Here is an 18,569-nt window from a genome sequence, read left to right on the forward strand (position 1 = left end):
ATTTTGAAAAATGATTGGTTTTACATATGTTTTTACTATGTCCCATGAATCACCCTCTTTAAATAAATATTTAAGTTTTGGCTCCGATATCTACTGGATCGGACGGCGGTTAATCCACTGACCAAAATTTGACCAGATCTTTATATCTTAATCTGAATCCAATCTGAACATCTAAATTTTCGATCTAGATCCTATTTTTTTGGATCGGATACCGGATAAAATTCATTGCCAGCTCTACTTATTAGTATGACTTATTTGTAAAGGGATATTTTTGGGGGAAAAAAAAAAAAAACAGAACAACTTGGGACAAGTTTATAATATATAATATATATTTATTCTTGTGGAATCATGATCATCATATCATACCAGTGTTTCTTGGAGAGAAATGTCCAACTGCAGATCCCACTCGATAAACTTAAAAAAAAACAATTTAAGATAGATTTCTTAATGATATTATGATCTATCTCCAATGTCTAGAGTAAGTCTGACACCATCTCTGAATGAAATAGGATTAATATCCAATGTTTGAGACAATCTACTGATATCCATGGATATGTCAGATGGAGACTTGACGCCACGATCAACCTGATTAAATTTAGGCATGAACTCTTATCATTTACTGTAGTGCATAATTAAAATTAAATAAGAAACACAAAAGCTGAAAGGACATTACATGAAATCTTTGTCAAGGTTTAACATCTCATTTCAGGGTCAATATCTTGATATAAAAAAAATAAAAATAAAAATTCAAGACTCTCTGCCGAGACAATCAGAAACATTCTGAAAACATTCAATGTTTTGGGGTCAATGATTCACTCCAAGTATTGGCCAAAACCGAAATGGAAGGCCGAAATATTCTAAGACAGTGCAAAACTTTAAGCTATAATTCTTGTTTCACCCCCTATGTTACCTAGTCCTTGGTTTGAAATCAGGTTCGCGGTTCGTGGTTCGCCAATCTTGAATGAAGCCAGTTCATAGAGGTAGTTAGTGGTGTATATTTAAGTCATTTATGTTAATCTCATATAAGAAGACTCAGGTCAAGGGGGCATAGCATAAGTTTAAAACAAATGGGTATCTTTAACATTGGACCTAATCTTGGGATTTCTAAAATAAGGATTATCTCTAATATTGACAAAACCATGGGGGACATCTCTTAAATTAGCCAAAATAAGGGGATTCGTTTGGTTAGCTGTTTTTGAAGAACCCACTACGAACCGAACCACGAACTGGTTCCGTTTGTACCAGTTCACAATTCGCTACTATATTAATGGACCCAATAACATAGGTTTCACCAAACTATAATAGAGACTTTCGCAGAAGTTGAAGACTTACCGATGATGCAGACACAGGTTTGATTAATGATGTGTTGTATCCTCTAACAGAGGCTACAACCTCTGCCATTTGTAAACGAGATACCCTATCTGGTCCGCCAACATTTAAAAGCAACTGCATTTGCTTAACATCTGAAATGAGCAAAATGAGTACCATAAAATGTAAAGCATTAAACGATGAATAAATAACCTTTATTGACAAGGAATATCTTATATTACCATGAAGACTTTGGTTTAAAATTATACTTTAGGCATACGGATTTTGGTACAGATAAAGACTTGGGGTCGGCTGAATGAATCCTATTCCTCCATTCAACTCTGTCCAAAGCCTAGTCTTCTGTTATATTATGAATTGTGGTACAATAAGAATTATATTATCTAGAATACAATCTATAATTTGAAAAAATAGATAGCATTGGAGCACAAACATTCTTTAGATCAATCCTCTTCTCAGCATAACTTTCAAGAGTAGAGAACTAAGATGAGGATGGAAACAGAACCGTTTCCGCCGAATTTTCATACCGGCGTTCCATGCTTCATTTAAAATTGTAAGCCAATCACATAGGGAAACCAAGTGGTTGAAGTGGCATCAAAGTATTATCACCTTCGATGTTGGAACCGATCAGTTCTATTAGCATTCATCTTATGTGTTGTTTTTTGCTCAAAAATCAAATTTTCTATAGCCTAATTGAACCTAGTTTACAGCCCCATTTGAAACCTAATCTCATACATGTTTCAAAATTTATTTCCATTTAGGATATGTTTGATTGTACATGGAAAGTAGGGTGGAAAACCATTTTCCATGTGTTTGATTGCATTTTTCATGGAAAATGATTTTCTAACCTCCTCCAAAAGTCCCACAAAACCTGGATTTCATTTTCCGACCTCTACTCAAGGGAAAATGAAATACACCCTTATTTTCCATTCCCAAATCAAAACTCTACTTAATTTCTTCTTCTTCCCCATCACCACCACCACCATCATAGCCACAACCACATTCACCCTCTCTGTCACCATTGCCACCATCTCTGTCTCCATCACCAGCCACCGTCCTCTCTCTCTCTCTCTCTCTCTCTCTCTCTCTCTCTCTCTCTCTCTCTCCTCCTCCTTCAGATTTTTTTTCCATGTTTTTTTTTTTTTTGTGAAAAGTAACATTACTAAATATTATGTGATGTTACATCATTGATTGAACCACTAGTCCTAGGAACAACCTACAGGGGTTCACCCAATAATGATGTTATAGTAATTTACCTGACGTAAATTTACCTGATGTTCCATGGTTTTGTCTAAATGAAATCAAACAATAGAATTCGGTATCCCAATCCTACCCATTTTCCATGGAAAGTCACTTTCCGTGCAATCTTAGTTCAATAAACCACCTAAACGTTTTCAACAGTGTTGAAGGCTCTTGTTGGAGAAGGGCTCTCAAAAAGTGCCTCAAGGCTAAGGCAAAACCTCCTTAAGGATCTTTCTTCAAATACAAGTGTGCCTCAAGGCTTTAAGGCAAACTCATTAAGGAGTTCACTACCCTCAAATTTCCATTAAACTAATTAAAAATCCACGCATTTAGGAGCTTTCTTCAAATATCTCAGGATATGAATAATCCATGTGGTGTATCTGGGGGGACTGCATGTACTCTGTCACGCCCTGAAATCCCAACACGAATCCCTATGATTCATCAGTTAGAATCTCGAGGTGTGAGGTAATCAATCACACAATCTGACAGAACATTCATAAATAATAATACTTATGAAAAGAAAATATACGCAGCGGAATAAACATTTAACTAACATCTATACGAGAGTCTAAAGTAAACAGAAGAAATCGACAAACACTGATATAAGTCAAGATCTTTAATCTCATAATTCATCAGGTTACAAAAATTTCTAAACTAACATGTTTCTTATCTACAACCAAAAACCGCTAGGATCCTCTACTAGTCCTCAAAGACATGGCGGCGGCAAGACATCAATCTGATCCTCCTCGAGGACCTCCTCAAAAGACTCCTCAAAGAACGGTTCTTCAAAAGTTGAATAATCTGAAAGGGGAAGGATAGGGTGAGTAACAGGGGAATGTTACTCAGCAGGATGAACGCCGTTCTAACAACGAGTCATACATGCACGAGTAATCAGTTGAACAGTTAAATAATGTAAGTTCTTCATAATGTAACATACGATAAATGTCTAAGCATATTCAATAAACAGTTAAATAATTTCAACCTATCATTTCTATCATTTAAAGTAACATATGCATCTTTCAAATAAAAACATCTATCAAACATCACAAAATAAGAAAAGATACATAATAAGAACACGGCGGTGTAATCGATAAGAGAGTAGAGGAACACGCCGATATAACCGTCTCGGCTATGGCAATACGATATTCCAAACTTAACCTCCGATGTGGAATCCCATCGTTATAGATTTTGTGGCCGGTCTAGCATACCACGGTTGGATGACCATTTATCCGGCTCAGACTGGCCGTTGACCAAGAACCCAATACTGAGTTCAACTAACGGTGAGGTCGACCGTTTGACGACTACAGACTAATAGTGATCACTAACTAGCCCAGGAAACCCCTCGCGTCGAAGCCTATCAAGAGGCAATGCATGTGAACCCCGCCTAGCTCTACACTATACAGAGACCGCCTTTACACACAACGTTCCCCAGGAAATAAGTAGGAGAAATTCCCGGATTTCATAAGCTATAATATGCTCTAAGGTATCCCATACTACCGAAGAGCATATGACATCTAGTGTTATCCTAGATTGACTCGCCGCTTCCGGATACACAGCAACGCGTCACTCTTTATGGGTTTTCTACAAACCTTTACTGATAAACAAAATAATTTATTTTGTATATAATATATCATTTCTTTTAATCGAAAATACAAACAAAATCTGGTAATGCCCTCCAGTGACAGTTATCTGTCATTTTCATCCATCAACCATCTCATCCCTCTATCTATCTATCACGTTTTACGTGGCATGGCCACTACGTAGAACTGGAGGCACTGTCCCATCAATCAGTCGAGAACATACGTTCTCTCTATCCATCCATCAATTAAATCGATCAATCTATCATCTAATTTCCTACATATCTATTAAAGTAATTTTACTTTTAAAGTAATTCGAAATCCATAAAGCATCAACCAATTCCATTCGATGGTTTTGGTTGAGTCTAGAGACTCGAAAACAAAGATAAAACCATAAGACATAAAAGCTGAAAATCTATGAAAATTTAACTAAGTGTTAAAAAATAATTTTTTAAAGTCGAAATTGAAAACGAACTATTTATTTATTTATTAAAGAACTTTAAGTAATACTTAATTGTTTTTAATGAAATAAATGTAGGAAATGGGTATACATACTATATGGAAGCAATACAAAACAAATTAGAACCAAACTCAACATTCGGATACTTTTCCGAATTGCTGATTTTTCGTCGAAACTCGTCCAAAATCAATCCAAATATTATACCAACTATAAAATGCTTATAGTACATCAAATGAACTAAAATCAATCATAAATAAGCATGCAAACATGATTCAAATCATTCAAATATGTATAAACTTAATGAAACGATCGATTTATCAACAATCATATGGATTTTCTATGAAATTATCGCATAACTAGAAGGTAGAAGGGAAGGCAACCTACTTTAAGTTATTTTCAACGGTTGAACGGAGTTTAAAATTGCCTCCGGCCAATCTCCAAATTTTTCTTCCGTCCAAAATCGGATTTCTTTGCGTCCACGCGTAACCCTCGGCGAGAGGAACAACTTTCCTTCTTGCGCCTAAGCTCGGATCGTTCTCGTTTAGTGTAGATCTGAGTTTCAAATATTGAAGGAAAAGGGTTGAGATTTGTTTGGAGAGAAGAATAAGAAAAATCTGATTTTTCTAATAGAATTTAGATATTTATATCACTTAAGTTGGGACATACTTGTCATTTTGGGAATTGTTTTTCCCGAATGCCGAATTGGACAAACTTATACTCTATTTCGGGTGATTTTTCGACACGAATCTAATGGTATGATTGGTTTCCTCAAATTACGTCTCTAAGGTGTCGTTTACCTATTGGAAAAATATCTAATGCGAAACTCGAGGATTTGATAATTTTTTCAATCGACTTCAGATTTCGGCGTGCTTATAGGCTAAAGTATATTTCTCGATCCTTCTAAATCTATTGGTGAAGTTAATTTTCCTCAAATATTAAAAATTAACAATCTATACTTTTAAATCAATGCACAGATCTAAAATTCTTTCCTTGAGATACATTTTAGGATTTCAAGTCATTACATACTCATTGACTATACTCCAGCATATATTGTGTGCTTCACGTAATAATCTAATTGGATTCCCAAGAAGTCTCTAACATCCACAAGCTTCTTCCAAAATCCAATAACTTTCAATAGTCCTCAATCAATTTGAGGTAAGAACCCCATAGGTCCATCTATCGGTTTTGCTTCTAATAGGTCGATTTTACTTCGAACTTTCTTGTTCATATCAAAAGCTTTATATGTGATAAGTTGATCCCAACCTTGGATCTTGCCACGTCAACACCCAAAAAGGATCATAACTATCACAAATCTTTTGTACAAAATTGATTGTTCAATGTTTCAATATCCCTATTGTCAACATGGTCTAAAATGTTAATCATTTTGATGTTTCAGGTTTCTCAAAAGTCAAAACGATAAAGAAATATTTCCGAAACATTACCTAAACATTCCAATATATAAGAAACTTTCGAAACATTCACATTAAGTACTTCAAAGGGTAACTAGGTCAAGGGGTATGTCATAGTTGAAAATACAGGGGTTTCTCAAATATTTACTTCAATATAAAGGGGCATTTTCTAAATCCCTCAAGTCTTTGAAGGAAGACTGAGGTCAAGGGCATATTATCAGTTTTAAAACCCTGAATTTCGAATGTCGAATCTTTATCTGAAAAAAAAAAAAAAAGGTGACGAGTCCATCGAGAACTAAACTTGAACTTCGACGCCAACGATCCAGGTATGTTCTCTCTCTCTCTCTCTCTCTCCTCTCTCTCTCTCTCTCTCTCTCTCAATCATCTGATGCCAAAAGTCGTTCTCAAAACCCTAATTTGTGGTGGCAGCGACAATGATCAGAAAATTGCCGGCGAAACCTTAATTGAAGACAATTCTCCATCGGAAAAAACTAGATACAAGAGAAATGGGAATTTTGGAGCCTAAATCATGTATGTTTTGATTCTATAGATCTATCATTACAGAAAGTTGAAAATCGGAGATATTTTGGCCGATACAAACCGAAACGAAACGAAAAAAAATTTAAACCATGATTGTCACCACCTACCAAAACTATATTAATATGTCCAGCATTAGCCTGCCAAGAAAAAAATTAAATGACTTGCGTGACTCAGGCGAAGCTCAAATGAAATAACCACCAAACTGAACCTGTCAAACCAAATCTGTGGTGATTGTTTTAACCCATCCATAACTTTCTTCATTCTACATACCTTCACTAGCTAATCTTGAGCAACAAATCCAGGGGGTGCTCCTTATATACCTCCTTAAACTGTCCATAGAATAAGGAATTCTTTGCATCAAACTTGATGTAAGAGTCAGTGAAGATTTGCAACAATGGAAATGACAAGAAGTCAACTAGGATCTATCTTACCGATTAGTTTAAAAGTCTTAGAATAGTATCTAAATACTATTACAAGCAAAGTAAGAGCCAGTGAAGATTTGCGACAATGGAAATGACAAGAAGTCAACAAGTATTGAATTTATCTTTACCAATTGGTGAAAAAGTCTTGAATAGTATATTCCATACTACTAAGTATACCCTCTTGCAACTAATCAAGCTTTGAGACATTCAATCATCTCATCAGGAAGATACTTCACTTTTTTGAAAACCAATCAGCATCCAACAAAAATTTTACATCAGGAATTGTTGTTAGTAGCCTGCTCTAATACCAATTGTATCTGTAGAGGTGATTTCCTGTTACCTCTAACAACTCAGCTTCGTCGTTCCGTTGAGTGCTCCCTGCTACTCCGGCCGAATGGTGGCACCGGTGTGGTACCTACCAAAATCCTCCTACGATCAAGTTAACTCTCAAACAACAATAATGAACTCTCAATCTCTCCAAGAATGGCCGGTCCCCTTACCTCTTGAGCCTCCTCTATTTATCGTGTTCCCTATAGACCTTCTCAGAATAGAAGTCTCTTCCAGATCCCTGATCTTTAGGGATCTTTATATGGGAATCCCTTGCTTTTTGAGGAAGTTAGTCCATGCCGATGGCTACATCTCCCTCCGAGATTCTTGGGATATCCCCCCAAATCAGGAGATCTGGGAGATTTGATTTTTCCATGTAACTCTACCCTACTCTGCTTTCTATGCAGAGCAAGGTGGATACTCTACCCTACCCTACGTCTGGGCTGGGCTGACTTAGGTTCCACTCTTAGCAGAATAGAATTGCTCTGCCCAGTCTCTACAATATCGTTACTGCCATCACAAGCAAAGTAATGGAATAAAAACAAGAGAAATATTAGGATGTTTTAGACAACCCAATAGTATCAGATGTTGAAGATGAATGTTTCGAGGTGGAAAAAAGGGGTTTTGGCTAAGGTTGAATGCGAGGGCATTTAGGCTATTATTAGTCTATCGCAGAGAACTAAGTTCAAGGGGAGCAAGTCATCAGTTCAAAAACAGGGGTATCACAAATATTCATCCAACTGTGGCTGGGTATTTCTAAATCACCTTAAATTTTATTGAAACTACAAAATGGAGGGAAAACAACTCTCTCTAATAGTAACAACTAATTCAATGTCAAGGAAAATCACAAGTGTGCACCTTTACCTCACCTACCTATATGGAATCTCACCACAAAAATAAATAATTGCAACGTCAAAGTAAATTCTTCATTAAATCAAATATATCCTATGCTTAACAGTGGGGAGATCACACGTTTATAGAGGCTAGGAATGTCCCCTATATTGCACCTTTAACCATTTAAATTTGCAAAAAAATAAAAACTCATATCCTTACTATTACATTAATCAAGCAACTTTTTCTTTGATAAGTAAATTTTATTCAAGAGAGGAAAAAGCAGAATGATTCAAAAGAAGATCTACCACATAGGAAAGAACCAACAAAAAGGATAGGATAAGCCAATGACTACCACCAGCACTATTGCAGCACAACATCTACCACTTGAGAAAAAATTAATAAATAAACCAAAGTTACTGCTGAGACACCAAAGGAAAAAATAAGCCCTAAATGTAAATTACAAATTCCATGAATAGATGCTCCTGCCCACAAAAAAGCCCACTCATTTCTCTCCCCCAAAAGCTCCAAAAAATGACAAAGTGCAACAAATTCCTAAGAAGCAAAATTACAATAAATGATATTACGGTCAACGGGCTCCCCATCACATATAAAAAGACTGTAAATTAACAAACGTGACACCCTTGAGTGAACCGACTGATGAGACTTGACTTATCTGAGCTGAACATTAGCGACTTAAGCTAAGCCTATCATAGCAGCATCACTGCTTGATCAGAAGGGAGGAGCATCTCAAAGTATGGGGCAAAGGATCAAGCGCTTTGATTTTGTCCCCTGTGATCCACTACCAGTTGTGTTTGAGTCATGTGATGAGTAACTACCCAGCACAGTTCGGATTGTACTTATTGTCTGTGCTAGCTAATGAGAAAGAAATCTTTGAAGGAATATTTTTTCCCCATTTTGCTGAAGCCAGAAAAGAACCAAAATAATGATTCAGAAACAAACCTATAAAGGAGTTAACAGGAAAAAAAAAAGTCATTCCAACTCTCCAACCTATGGTCAGCATTTGAAAAAGAAAGAATCACCAAAGATATCCAAGGAGACTTTGGTAGTCTTTCTGAATAGAAAACCACCTCATCACACAAGGAATCTTTGATAACAAACTCCTCTGGCTGTGAAACACAAATCGTCTTTGACCTTAGACTTCTAGAATTGAGTTGATCGCCACCTTTGTACACTTCACCCGAAGAGTAGATGAACAAATAATCACTCATGAGAGCTTTGGAAATACTAGCAGACAACGTTAAAAGCTCATTCCCTAAAGGGAATGGAGTCCGCTACAAATGAATCCACCAAACCCTTTGAAATCTCAATTGCATCAGACAATCTGATTGACTCGTGGCCTTTTCTGTTCTTCGAGATTCACATTGATGTAGAATAAGAGAGGTAGGACTTCCCTTTGCGCCTTTGGAAATCGAGGTTGATGGAGCCATGTAATAGAAAAGAGATTCTTCTTTGATTGAAAAATGATCAAGGCAGCCAAGTTCGTTTGATCGGGATTGAGGCCACATGGCAGCAAACAAGACTCAGGAGTATAAACAGACTTGATGCTCCCGACTGTATTAAGGCAGACCCCAATAAAATGCCTGGATTTGGCACTGCAATGGGGCCTTCGCTTGTTGCCCTACCCATGTAGTTCACCACTTTTGAGAGGGAAAAAATCTCTTCAAGCAGGATCCCCCTAACAGATTTGTGAGTGATTCCGAAACTATGACAGATTTTTAAATTTTAAAAACACCCACCTGGCGCATGGAGAATGTTTGGTGCATCAAAGATTGGCAAACCATCTTTTTTTTATTGTGCCTCGAGATATGGATGACTTTCCAATCCATTTCTTGTCCGATCCAAATGGACAACTGACCCACACCACCACACACACACCCAGCCAATACAGAATTAAGATCAGAATCAAATTTGAAGCAAGAACTCACCAATAAATTCAGTTGTCTTTCTTCCTACGCTATAATTCTCTCCAAATCTGGAGTGACACCCTAAAGTAGCCACACCACTTCTCGATTGATAGAAAACCTTGAAACATGAACTCTGGACTTTGGTATGATATAATGACTACCTCCAATATAATCAGAAAGCTATGTCTATCAATCACTAACTCGATCCCACTGAGGATCCTTATGATGCTAACACGAACGCAAATTGCGGGGCCCTTGATGCAGGACCGTGAATGTTACCCTAGGATGATAAATCTGAGATCAGACTAAATTAACATAAGCAATGCAAATATAAATCATTAGCTTATACATTCATGGATATGCAAGAGAATCCAAGCGATAATAGTCTTAAGATTCATCACAATCCCATAGTAATAGCTATTCAAGTACTAACAATAGGTTCTAATGGAAGACAAGTCTTCCTCTAACTTAGGGTTTCAGTTAGATATTCAAAACAGATTTCTAGACTCAATTTTAATGCAAAAATAACCAAATAAGTGGTGCTAATTTATGGGACAATGTTTGAAGAAATTGTAGGCTAAAAAAAATGAATATGATTAGGGTTTTGGGTGATAAAGAATGATGTGGTTCGAGTAGGGAAAGGTTAGGTTGGGTTTTTTATAGGTATTAGGGTTAGGTTTCAATGGAGAAGAGAATGTTGCTGGGATTTTGGTTTATAGAATAGATTGAGTAAGGTTTATGGACGTTTTAGAAGTTTAAAACAGAAATTTAATAGAGAAAGTGGGAAAGAAGATGTTAAGAAAGAAAATAAATAAATAAATACCCACCTCGATCGAGAAATCGATAGAGAAAATAAATGTTACCTTAGACTCACTCCAAAATAGACTCACACCACATCATTAATGGGAATATTAAAGTTCCAATCTCAAGTTTATTCATCATTGAAGAAAATTACAACAAGAAGCAAGTATTTATAATTTTCTCTAAACCCTAAATCAAATCTCAGCCATCCAACTAAAATAAGGAGATCCAATGGTTGCAAATTAACTTAAAACAACTTAAATAGAACAAAAGCAGAAATATCATATATGTCCCAATCCTGTAACTTTATTTCCCTTGAATTTTCAACATATGAAAATTCATTAAAAAATCATTATAAAGTTACCAAATTGCCCCTAAACAACTAAACAAACACCATAGGCTAATAAAACATGAAAATAACCTCAAATACTCATCCTAAACACTAAAATAGACTCATAACCATAAACTAAATAAAAACATCAACTATGATGACCCAATAAGATTCCAACGGTGCTCGTCCATAAACTTCACATCCATACTCTGTCCATCCACAATGAATCTAACTGTCTTTTTCTCCTTTGGAGCACTCTAAAGGGTATTCCTGTGATGTCCTTATCAGCCCTCTAGACTATTTATTTAGATTCAAAATCTCAACAACCTAAAAGCCTACTCAAATCATATCCAATAACCGATATGGATCGTAGCAATATCACTAACCATTGAAGCCCACGGTTCTTAATCCCGCATTGTGAAAAACCAAAGTCTCTGCCATGGATCCAACTTCCGGCCAGCATCCCCATTTGCATAGGCGCTTCACATATCTTATCCCTAGATATAATATAGTGCACGAAGTTGCGATGATCATCAGCATCGAACTCCATTATGTTCTTTTTTTTGCAGTTAATTTCAAAGAACAACACCTTTGAAATTGATGGAGTAACCAACCATACCTTTATCTGCCTTCAAGAAAGATAAAAATGTTGTTCCTCCTTTAAGGAAGAAAAGCTCTAAGCTTGAGCATGGGCTGATAGTGAGATAAACTATGGGCTTAGAAAATATCTGTATTTTGTGTGGAATTTGAGCCTAATTATGATCTTCAAATAGCCCAAAAATCTTCATTTTCAGCCACCATATGTAACATAAGGACCCTCCATCAGTAGTGTTTTATAATTTCTACTCTAAAATCATAACTTCTATAGCCTAGTTGTACACCCAGTTCAGCCTCAATTTAAGATATTTTTTAAATATATTTCCATTTAGTTTATATTCCACAATAAAAGAGGTCTATTTCCAAACAGATTTGTCCATCTATGATGGGGATCACATTGGTGGGGATATAGGCCGATATGTACCATAGATTAAAAACACTTGGAAAAATTCCATACCTGTGATCCACGTCTTGGTCAAAGTCAATATGACTTTTACAACATCATTGACATAAACTGGGCAGCGAAACTCGTCATGAAAGAATTCCACTTTGTCTCCCCTAGCGAGGACACTATCAATCCACTACATCACAACATCATGGACGATTGGTTAGAATCCATGCAACCAATGATGTCATTTTGTGTAATGCGATTTATAGATTAATATTTTATTTCATAGATATTGATTGATTAATCAATTAAAAAAAAACTTCATTGTCTTACTTTCTGGGACATGATCTTCAATTCTAATGTTATCTATTAATTAAGAGAAATTGTTAGCATCTCATGGAAATCAAATTGTAACGAAGAAAAGATACCCATTCAAACTCAATTTAGCAATTTACTTCTGCATGATTTATTCCAATATTCCCAAAGTTTTGTAAATCAGAAACCTGGAAAAAAAAATTCAGAACACTTTCTCCAGAAATTGTGTAGTTTATTTTCTTTTGCATGCAACACAAATAATTTGAAATGCCAAAGGTTTCTTACAACTCCAACAAACTTATTTTCAAATAAAAAAGTTTTAAAAAAAAATACTGATAGAATATATTTTAAAAAAATGAAAGAATTTTCCAAACATAACAACACTCTCGCACAGAGAAATATAGAATTTAATCCTTAATTCAAATAATCTGTATGCACATTTACAAGATTACCAAGACATATAACTAAGTAACTAAAGTTATATCTCGTCCACATACCTGTATGGGAAGAGACTTCATGACAGGTGAGATGGTCTGTGGCCCATAGATGATACTGCTTCTTAAAATTGCAAAGCTAGAGCAGTTTGCAGAAATAAACTGCTCTGCCGCCAATTTTGACTTCCCGTATACATTTACAGGAACTGTTACATCGTCTTCCTTGTAAAAGGATTTCAACCCTTCATAGACTGTTAGTGGATGAAATTACATCAACTTAAACCCCAAGATAACAATCTATTGAGCAAAATAATGGAAAAAAAATAAAAAAAATACTGAAACATGATGATTAATCAAAAGTCAAGCTCAATCCACACAGCTTTTCCGAGCTCTAGGACCATCACCAAGATCCCAACTTTATGAAGTACAAAGTTCATCAATTTTTTATGGGATTCACAGAGATTTGAACCTAGGACATTGGAACTACACTCCACACCTCTTACCATCTTTGCTTAGTTGGCACTTCAAACTCATCCAATTTTGTATCATATGCATGTTTTTCATGGACCAAATTAGAATAAATTAGATAACTGAAAAACCTATACTGAGAATACTAAATGGTTCTTTTACATTCATTCCAAAACTCAAACATCAGGTCACATGTTTCTTCTTACAGTACAGTTGATAACTTTCAGAAACACAGTAACAATTCTGAAAAGACTTCATGGACAAGTCAAACTTCTATAATGATGGCAATAATTTAGATCCACATAAATCAGTGATTAACTTACATAAAGAGTAACCAATTACACAGACAAGGTCAGAATTTTAAATTTATTGCTTTGGAGTAATCTATATGGAAATAAACTATCAAAATAGGATTCATGTTTATAGTTTACTTAATTAAGAGTAACAACCACAAGAGATAAGGGCTGAACTTTCTGCACCATGTGGTGCTTTTTGGTTACGCTCTTATCAATTGGTATCAGAGTAACACCACGTATTGGGTTCAAGTCTCAGAAGCAGTGACATGGCGAAAGTCCTCATAGTAACCTAGTTCAGATTCGGCAATTATTTAGTAAGGGGCCAATTCAGGAAAATTTTGGGACGAGGATTGGCCAGAAAAAAAAAAAGGTGAGGGAGATTGAAAAAATCACCATTTCTTTGGAAAAATCAGAGATCGTTTCAAAATTAATCATCTATTAATTGTAAAAATCATCAATTTTTCATTACAAAATGTAACACCCCGAAAGGGTACAAAACATTAAAGCATGATGAACACAAAGACAGAAGATCATACAGATTTGAAGCAATTTTTGGCAAAATAAAAAATAAAAAAATGTACAAAAATAAATAAGAATCCTAAATTTTTTTACCTTGATCAGTTGATAAATGAATCAGAAGAGTTGTTTTGGCAAAGATGGACAACCATTTTACAAGAGAAGAAGGTACATTTGTAGCCATTGCAGTTGTTGGGTCCATTTCACATGCACGAGGTACAGATAGTGCAGCACAATTCACAATCACATCTGGCTGAACCAATACAAAAGAAGATTTAAGAAATTAAAATTAATCAAAAGGGGGTTTCTTTTTTATAAAAAAATATTAGTTGGTTCAAAGATACAGACAGACCTGACCAAATGTATCTAAGATAGTAGTGAGGCCTTGTCCGGTTTGTAGATCGACATGAAATGAGAGAGAAGGAGAAATGGCATCGAGCAATGGCTGCGGAGGAATCGAGTGGTGGGTGAATGCCAGGTCGTAAGGATTTCCTTCAACTTTTGAGAAAGCTTGCAAGAGATGTTGACCCAAGTATCCGCTCCCTCCCACCACTAACACTCTCTTCCTCTCCATATCTCTCTCTCTCTCTCTCTCTCTCAGCTCTTGCTGGCAGGGTGCGTAGTTTTAGGTGAGACTCAACCCCTCCCATTCTCAGGCTCAGCCCTTGTTAGCAATTCGGAATACGGCAAAAATTCGGTGCGTGAAAATTATAAGTTCGATTTGATTTTTTGAATCGTAAAAATCCGGTCAAAAATCTTCTACCCTATCTCCTAAATAATAATTTAAAAAAATTAATTTTTAAGTCAAAAGAAATAATTCTCTCACCTTCTTGTAAAGAACGGAATACAATTTCTATAAAATAGAGTCAAGATTCCATACGATATCCCATTTCTATAGATAGAAGTCATGTGTCATCCCATTTCAAATAAAAATGATACTTATGTGGCACAATTTTATTAGGAAATAAACTAATCATTTTTTGCTCGCAATGCTCAAGATTCTTCAGTGTTTGCCATGTCAATCATATAAGGGTAGTTTTGTAACTAACTAGAGTACTTTTGTAGATTAAGAATATCATTCAAGACACATGGGTACATGTGATTGATGGATCCAGATTTCTATGAGCTCTGTAAGTATAAAAAAAAAATTTGAAATAAACATATCAAAAATACGCAAATGAAAAGTACATCCATTTAAACCCTAGTTAAATAATCCTCTACTTGTCACGTCATTTATGTAAAAAATATTAATAATTCCTAACAATATTAATAATCTCTTCTTCTCTACTCTCTTAGACTCAATCGTTTTTATCACATCTCTTTGATTGCAACCGTTGCAACGTTTCCTATTTTAAAAGCTCTCTCTCAAATAGAGTAGAGAGATCCAAAGAAAGAAAAATGATGAAGTTCTTCAGTAAAGACTCTGCCTTTAAAGTCAACGACAAAATGATTTGTACCTCTCTCCAATCTCTCCCTCTAATTTAGAACCAAAACCCTTACTCTCATTCTTCTAATACAACCATTTTTGCAATAGGTACATGTCTCACAAGGCATCTTCATCTCGTTTACTGTGATGAGAAGGGAAAGTTCAAGATGGATCCAGAGGCTGTTGCCACTCTTCAACTCGTGGAGTTCTCTTTGTCTATGTTAGCACTCGCCAAGGCAAGAGCTTCAGATTCCCTTCTCTTTCCACAAATTGCTTTCTAGGGTTTGTGTTATTGGATGTTTATAAAACTTCTATAGAAGGAAAAAAAATGCAAATTTGTTTTTTGTGTTTTAACAAGTTGTTAAAACCCTTAAGCGAGTATTAAATAAATTGTGAAATCAATCGATTATAAAACTTTATTTATATATTATTCATGTTTAATTTTGCTTTGATTATTTTTGGGACAAATATTCATGCTAGAAAAGGAGAATAATAGGTTAAATTAAGAAGAAAAAATTATGCAGAAATGAAATGCACACTTTTTATTTTATTTTATATATTTTTGTATCTTTGAACACTCGTTTTTGATCTGGGTCTTTGATGGCATCTGTGGTTGTTAGCTTAGGATACATGATACTTGCATATTATAGATACAATAAAAGAGAAGGACTTTCCGATGTTAGCAAAATATATTGGCTACTTGGAAGAAATAGAAGACACGGGTAAGTTTTTTAAACTTTTATACTATTTTTCCTGATTTTCTAGATGCGTGATTGGTATAAAAAAAAATTTAGGTATGATTACTGTAGATACCCCAATTTGAATGGGTTCTACTTAAAAAAGGCTAAAAAAGACGTATTTTATTTGAATGGCTCTAAGGGCCCAAAACCCTCAAAATAATGATTTTATTTCAAAGAAATATCTAACTCCCTTATTTGGGCCATGGGCTAATAAATATCATGGGTAACCCCTCACCACACCTCACTTCTCCACCCTCATCACCTCACTTCTCAATCCAACTCAATCTTACCTTAATCAAATCCAACCCAACTTCTAAACCCATTGGACCTAAAACCCAACCCAAAACCATTATCGTAAGTCCAAGTCTTAACCCAAATCCAACAATCACCACAATAACTAAAATCACCACAAGTAGACACATGTCACCACATCCTCCACTCTCCCAAAAAAATCTACAATCACTCTCTTATACCCTTATTCTTCTAACTAAAACCCACTCCATTCAACTCACTTAACACTCAACTCAAATGAGTTGAAAGATCCAACCCATTTGGATTATAAACAATCAATTTACACCCCCTTCCACAAATGCCTTCTACCATCCTCAATTTGCACACGCCTCCTCTCACAAACCTCGCACTATTCTACCTTATTTCACATTTTCATCTCATTTTACCCCTAAAATTTACTCCCAAAATCCTATAAAATCCTCATATTCTCAGTATAAAACATCCAAGTCTTGAAAATCTCTCTCAAGCTTTACTCTAAACAATCTCTCTTTAGCTTCACTCTCAACTCTCAATCCCTTCTCTCACAATTTCTACTCTACAAACATATCAAGACTAAGTCAAAAAAGGCCTATCTCTTAAGGAAAAGAAGAAAGTCAAATCAAGAATAAGGTAAAGTAAGGACTAAAAGAAAAGAAGTAATCATCTCTATCTTCTATCTATAGTTCCTCCTTCTACTTCTCCCTTCTCTCTCTTTTATTTTATTTTTCTTTTAGTCTTAAGATGGGATGAAAACTCTCATCTACTTTCGATAGATTGGGCTCCGATTCATTTCAAAGGGTAGAGGTTGAAAAATCTTTTCAAAATCCCTACACCAATGCACACACTAAAAAATATTTTGAGACTAAGGCCTTGGGCCCTTTCCTTATGGAAGGCCCTTAACAAAAAAGTCTACATTTTTTAAGATTTTCTAAAGGTATAGACTATAGAAGGGCCCCTTCTTCAATAAAGAAGTCCTTAATGGTTCAAAATGAAATCAAAGTCATTTGCACTCAAGGGCACAAATCGATTTCTTAACTTTTTTTTATTTTTATTTTTAAGTTAACCGAATTCGAGGTTATCACCAATGGTGGAGCTACTATCATTCATCAGTAGAGTCACCAAGTTGTAGACATGAGATTTTCATATCTAAAGATCTCTCCTACTTTGGGTTTGAAGTCGTCACCATTCTTTTTTTGAAAGGGATGTGAATAGACATCTGAAAAGTGGTTTTATAAAAAATCATTTAGTAGTAACTCTCATACAGATAAAATCCATTAGTCTACCCTAGATCTAGGTAAGGGGGTTCATATTAGGAAATAAGGAAGGTGTTAGGCACCCAACTCTTTCCACCATATTAGTGGTAATCTCGAATACGGTATATTTTGAAAAATGAATAAAAAGTCAGAAAAAACAATTTTATGTCCTCAAATGTGAGGGACTTCGATTTCCATTTAAGTCAAAAAGGGCTTCCTTATTGAGGAAGGGGCCTTTTATAGTCCATACATTTGAACAAGTTTGAAAAATGTAGATAATTTTATTTGAGGGCCTATTTCTATAACGAAAGGACCCAATGCCTTAGTCTCAAATTTTTTGTGGTGTGTGTATGTGGCACCCCACCAAACGCTAACACAAATCCCAAGGTCACCTCGAGGCATTAGGTGGCGCTTCGAAATTCGGCATGGTCTCCTATGATTATGTTAGCGTTCCACAGAATGCAAACCTGATAAAACAATAACCAAACAAATCATGTATATAACATGGGACAAAAACATACAAGGTATGGAAGAGAATGAGTGACGAATGACGTAAGGTGAAATCAGAGTGGCACAAAATGATAAAATATACAGGATTACAAAAATTTTCCTCATTCTAACATAGACCTAGCACTCGGTCCCAAAAACATAGACCTCTCCTAGGACGAACAA

At 35.5% G+C, this 18,569-nt stretch overlaps 1 protein-coding gene and 1 pseudogene across 2 annotated transcripts; both read right to left on the reverse strand.

Moving 5' to 3' along the window:
• Positions 1–311: 311 nt before the first annotated feature.
• Positions 312–14,845, reverse strand: LOC147391154 (NAD(P)-binding Rossmann-fold superfamily protein). Of its 2 annotated transcripts, XM_086458268.1 has the most exons (6): positions 14,561–14,842; positions 14,305–14,461; positions 12,992–13,179; positions 12,249–12,372; positions 1,333–1,463; positions 312–585 (listed from the first exon to the last, which is right to left on the reverse strand). In XM_086458268.1, exons 1-6 carry the CDS (start codon positions 14,780–14,782, stop codon positions 454–456), a joined length of 954 nt encoding a protein of 317 aa, XP_086314394.1. In that variant the 5' UTR covers positions 14,783–14,842; the 3' UTR covers positions 312–453. The 2 variants fall into 2 exon arrangements, with proteins under 2 accessions (XP_086314394.1, XP_086314395.1); XM_086458269.1 differs by lacking the exons at positions 312–585; positions 1,333–1,463 and adding an exon at positions 2,462–3,369 and having other exon boundaries at positions 14,561–14,845.
• Positions 2,501–2,616, reverse strand: LOC147391155 (small nucleolar RNA snoR74; annotated as a pseudogene).
• Positions 14,846–18,569: the final 3,724 nt, after the last annotated feature.

The sequence above is a fragment of the Akebia trifoliata genome, chromosome 11, assembly GCF_017979445.1.
Source record: "Akebia trifoliata isolate Shusen 1 chromosome 11, ASM1797944v1, whole genome shotgun sequence".
Classification (NCBI taxonomy): Eukaryota; Viridiplantae; Streptophyta; class Magnoliopsida; order Ranunculales; family Lardizabalaceae; genus Akebia; species Akebia trifoliata.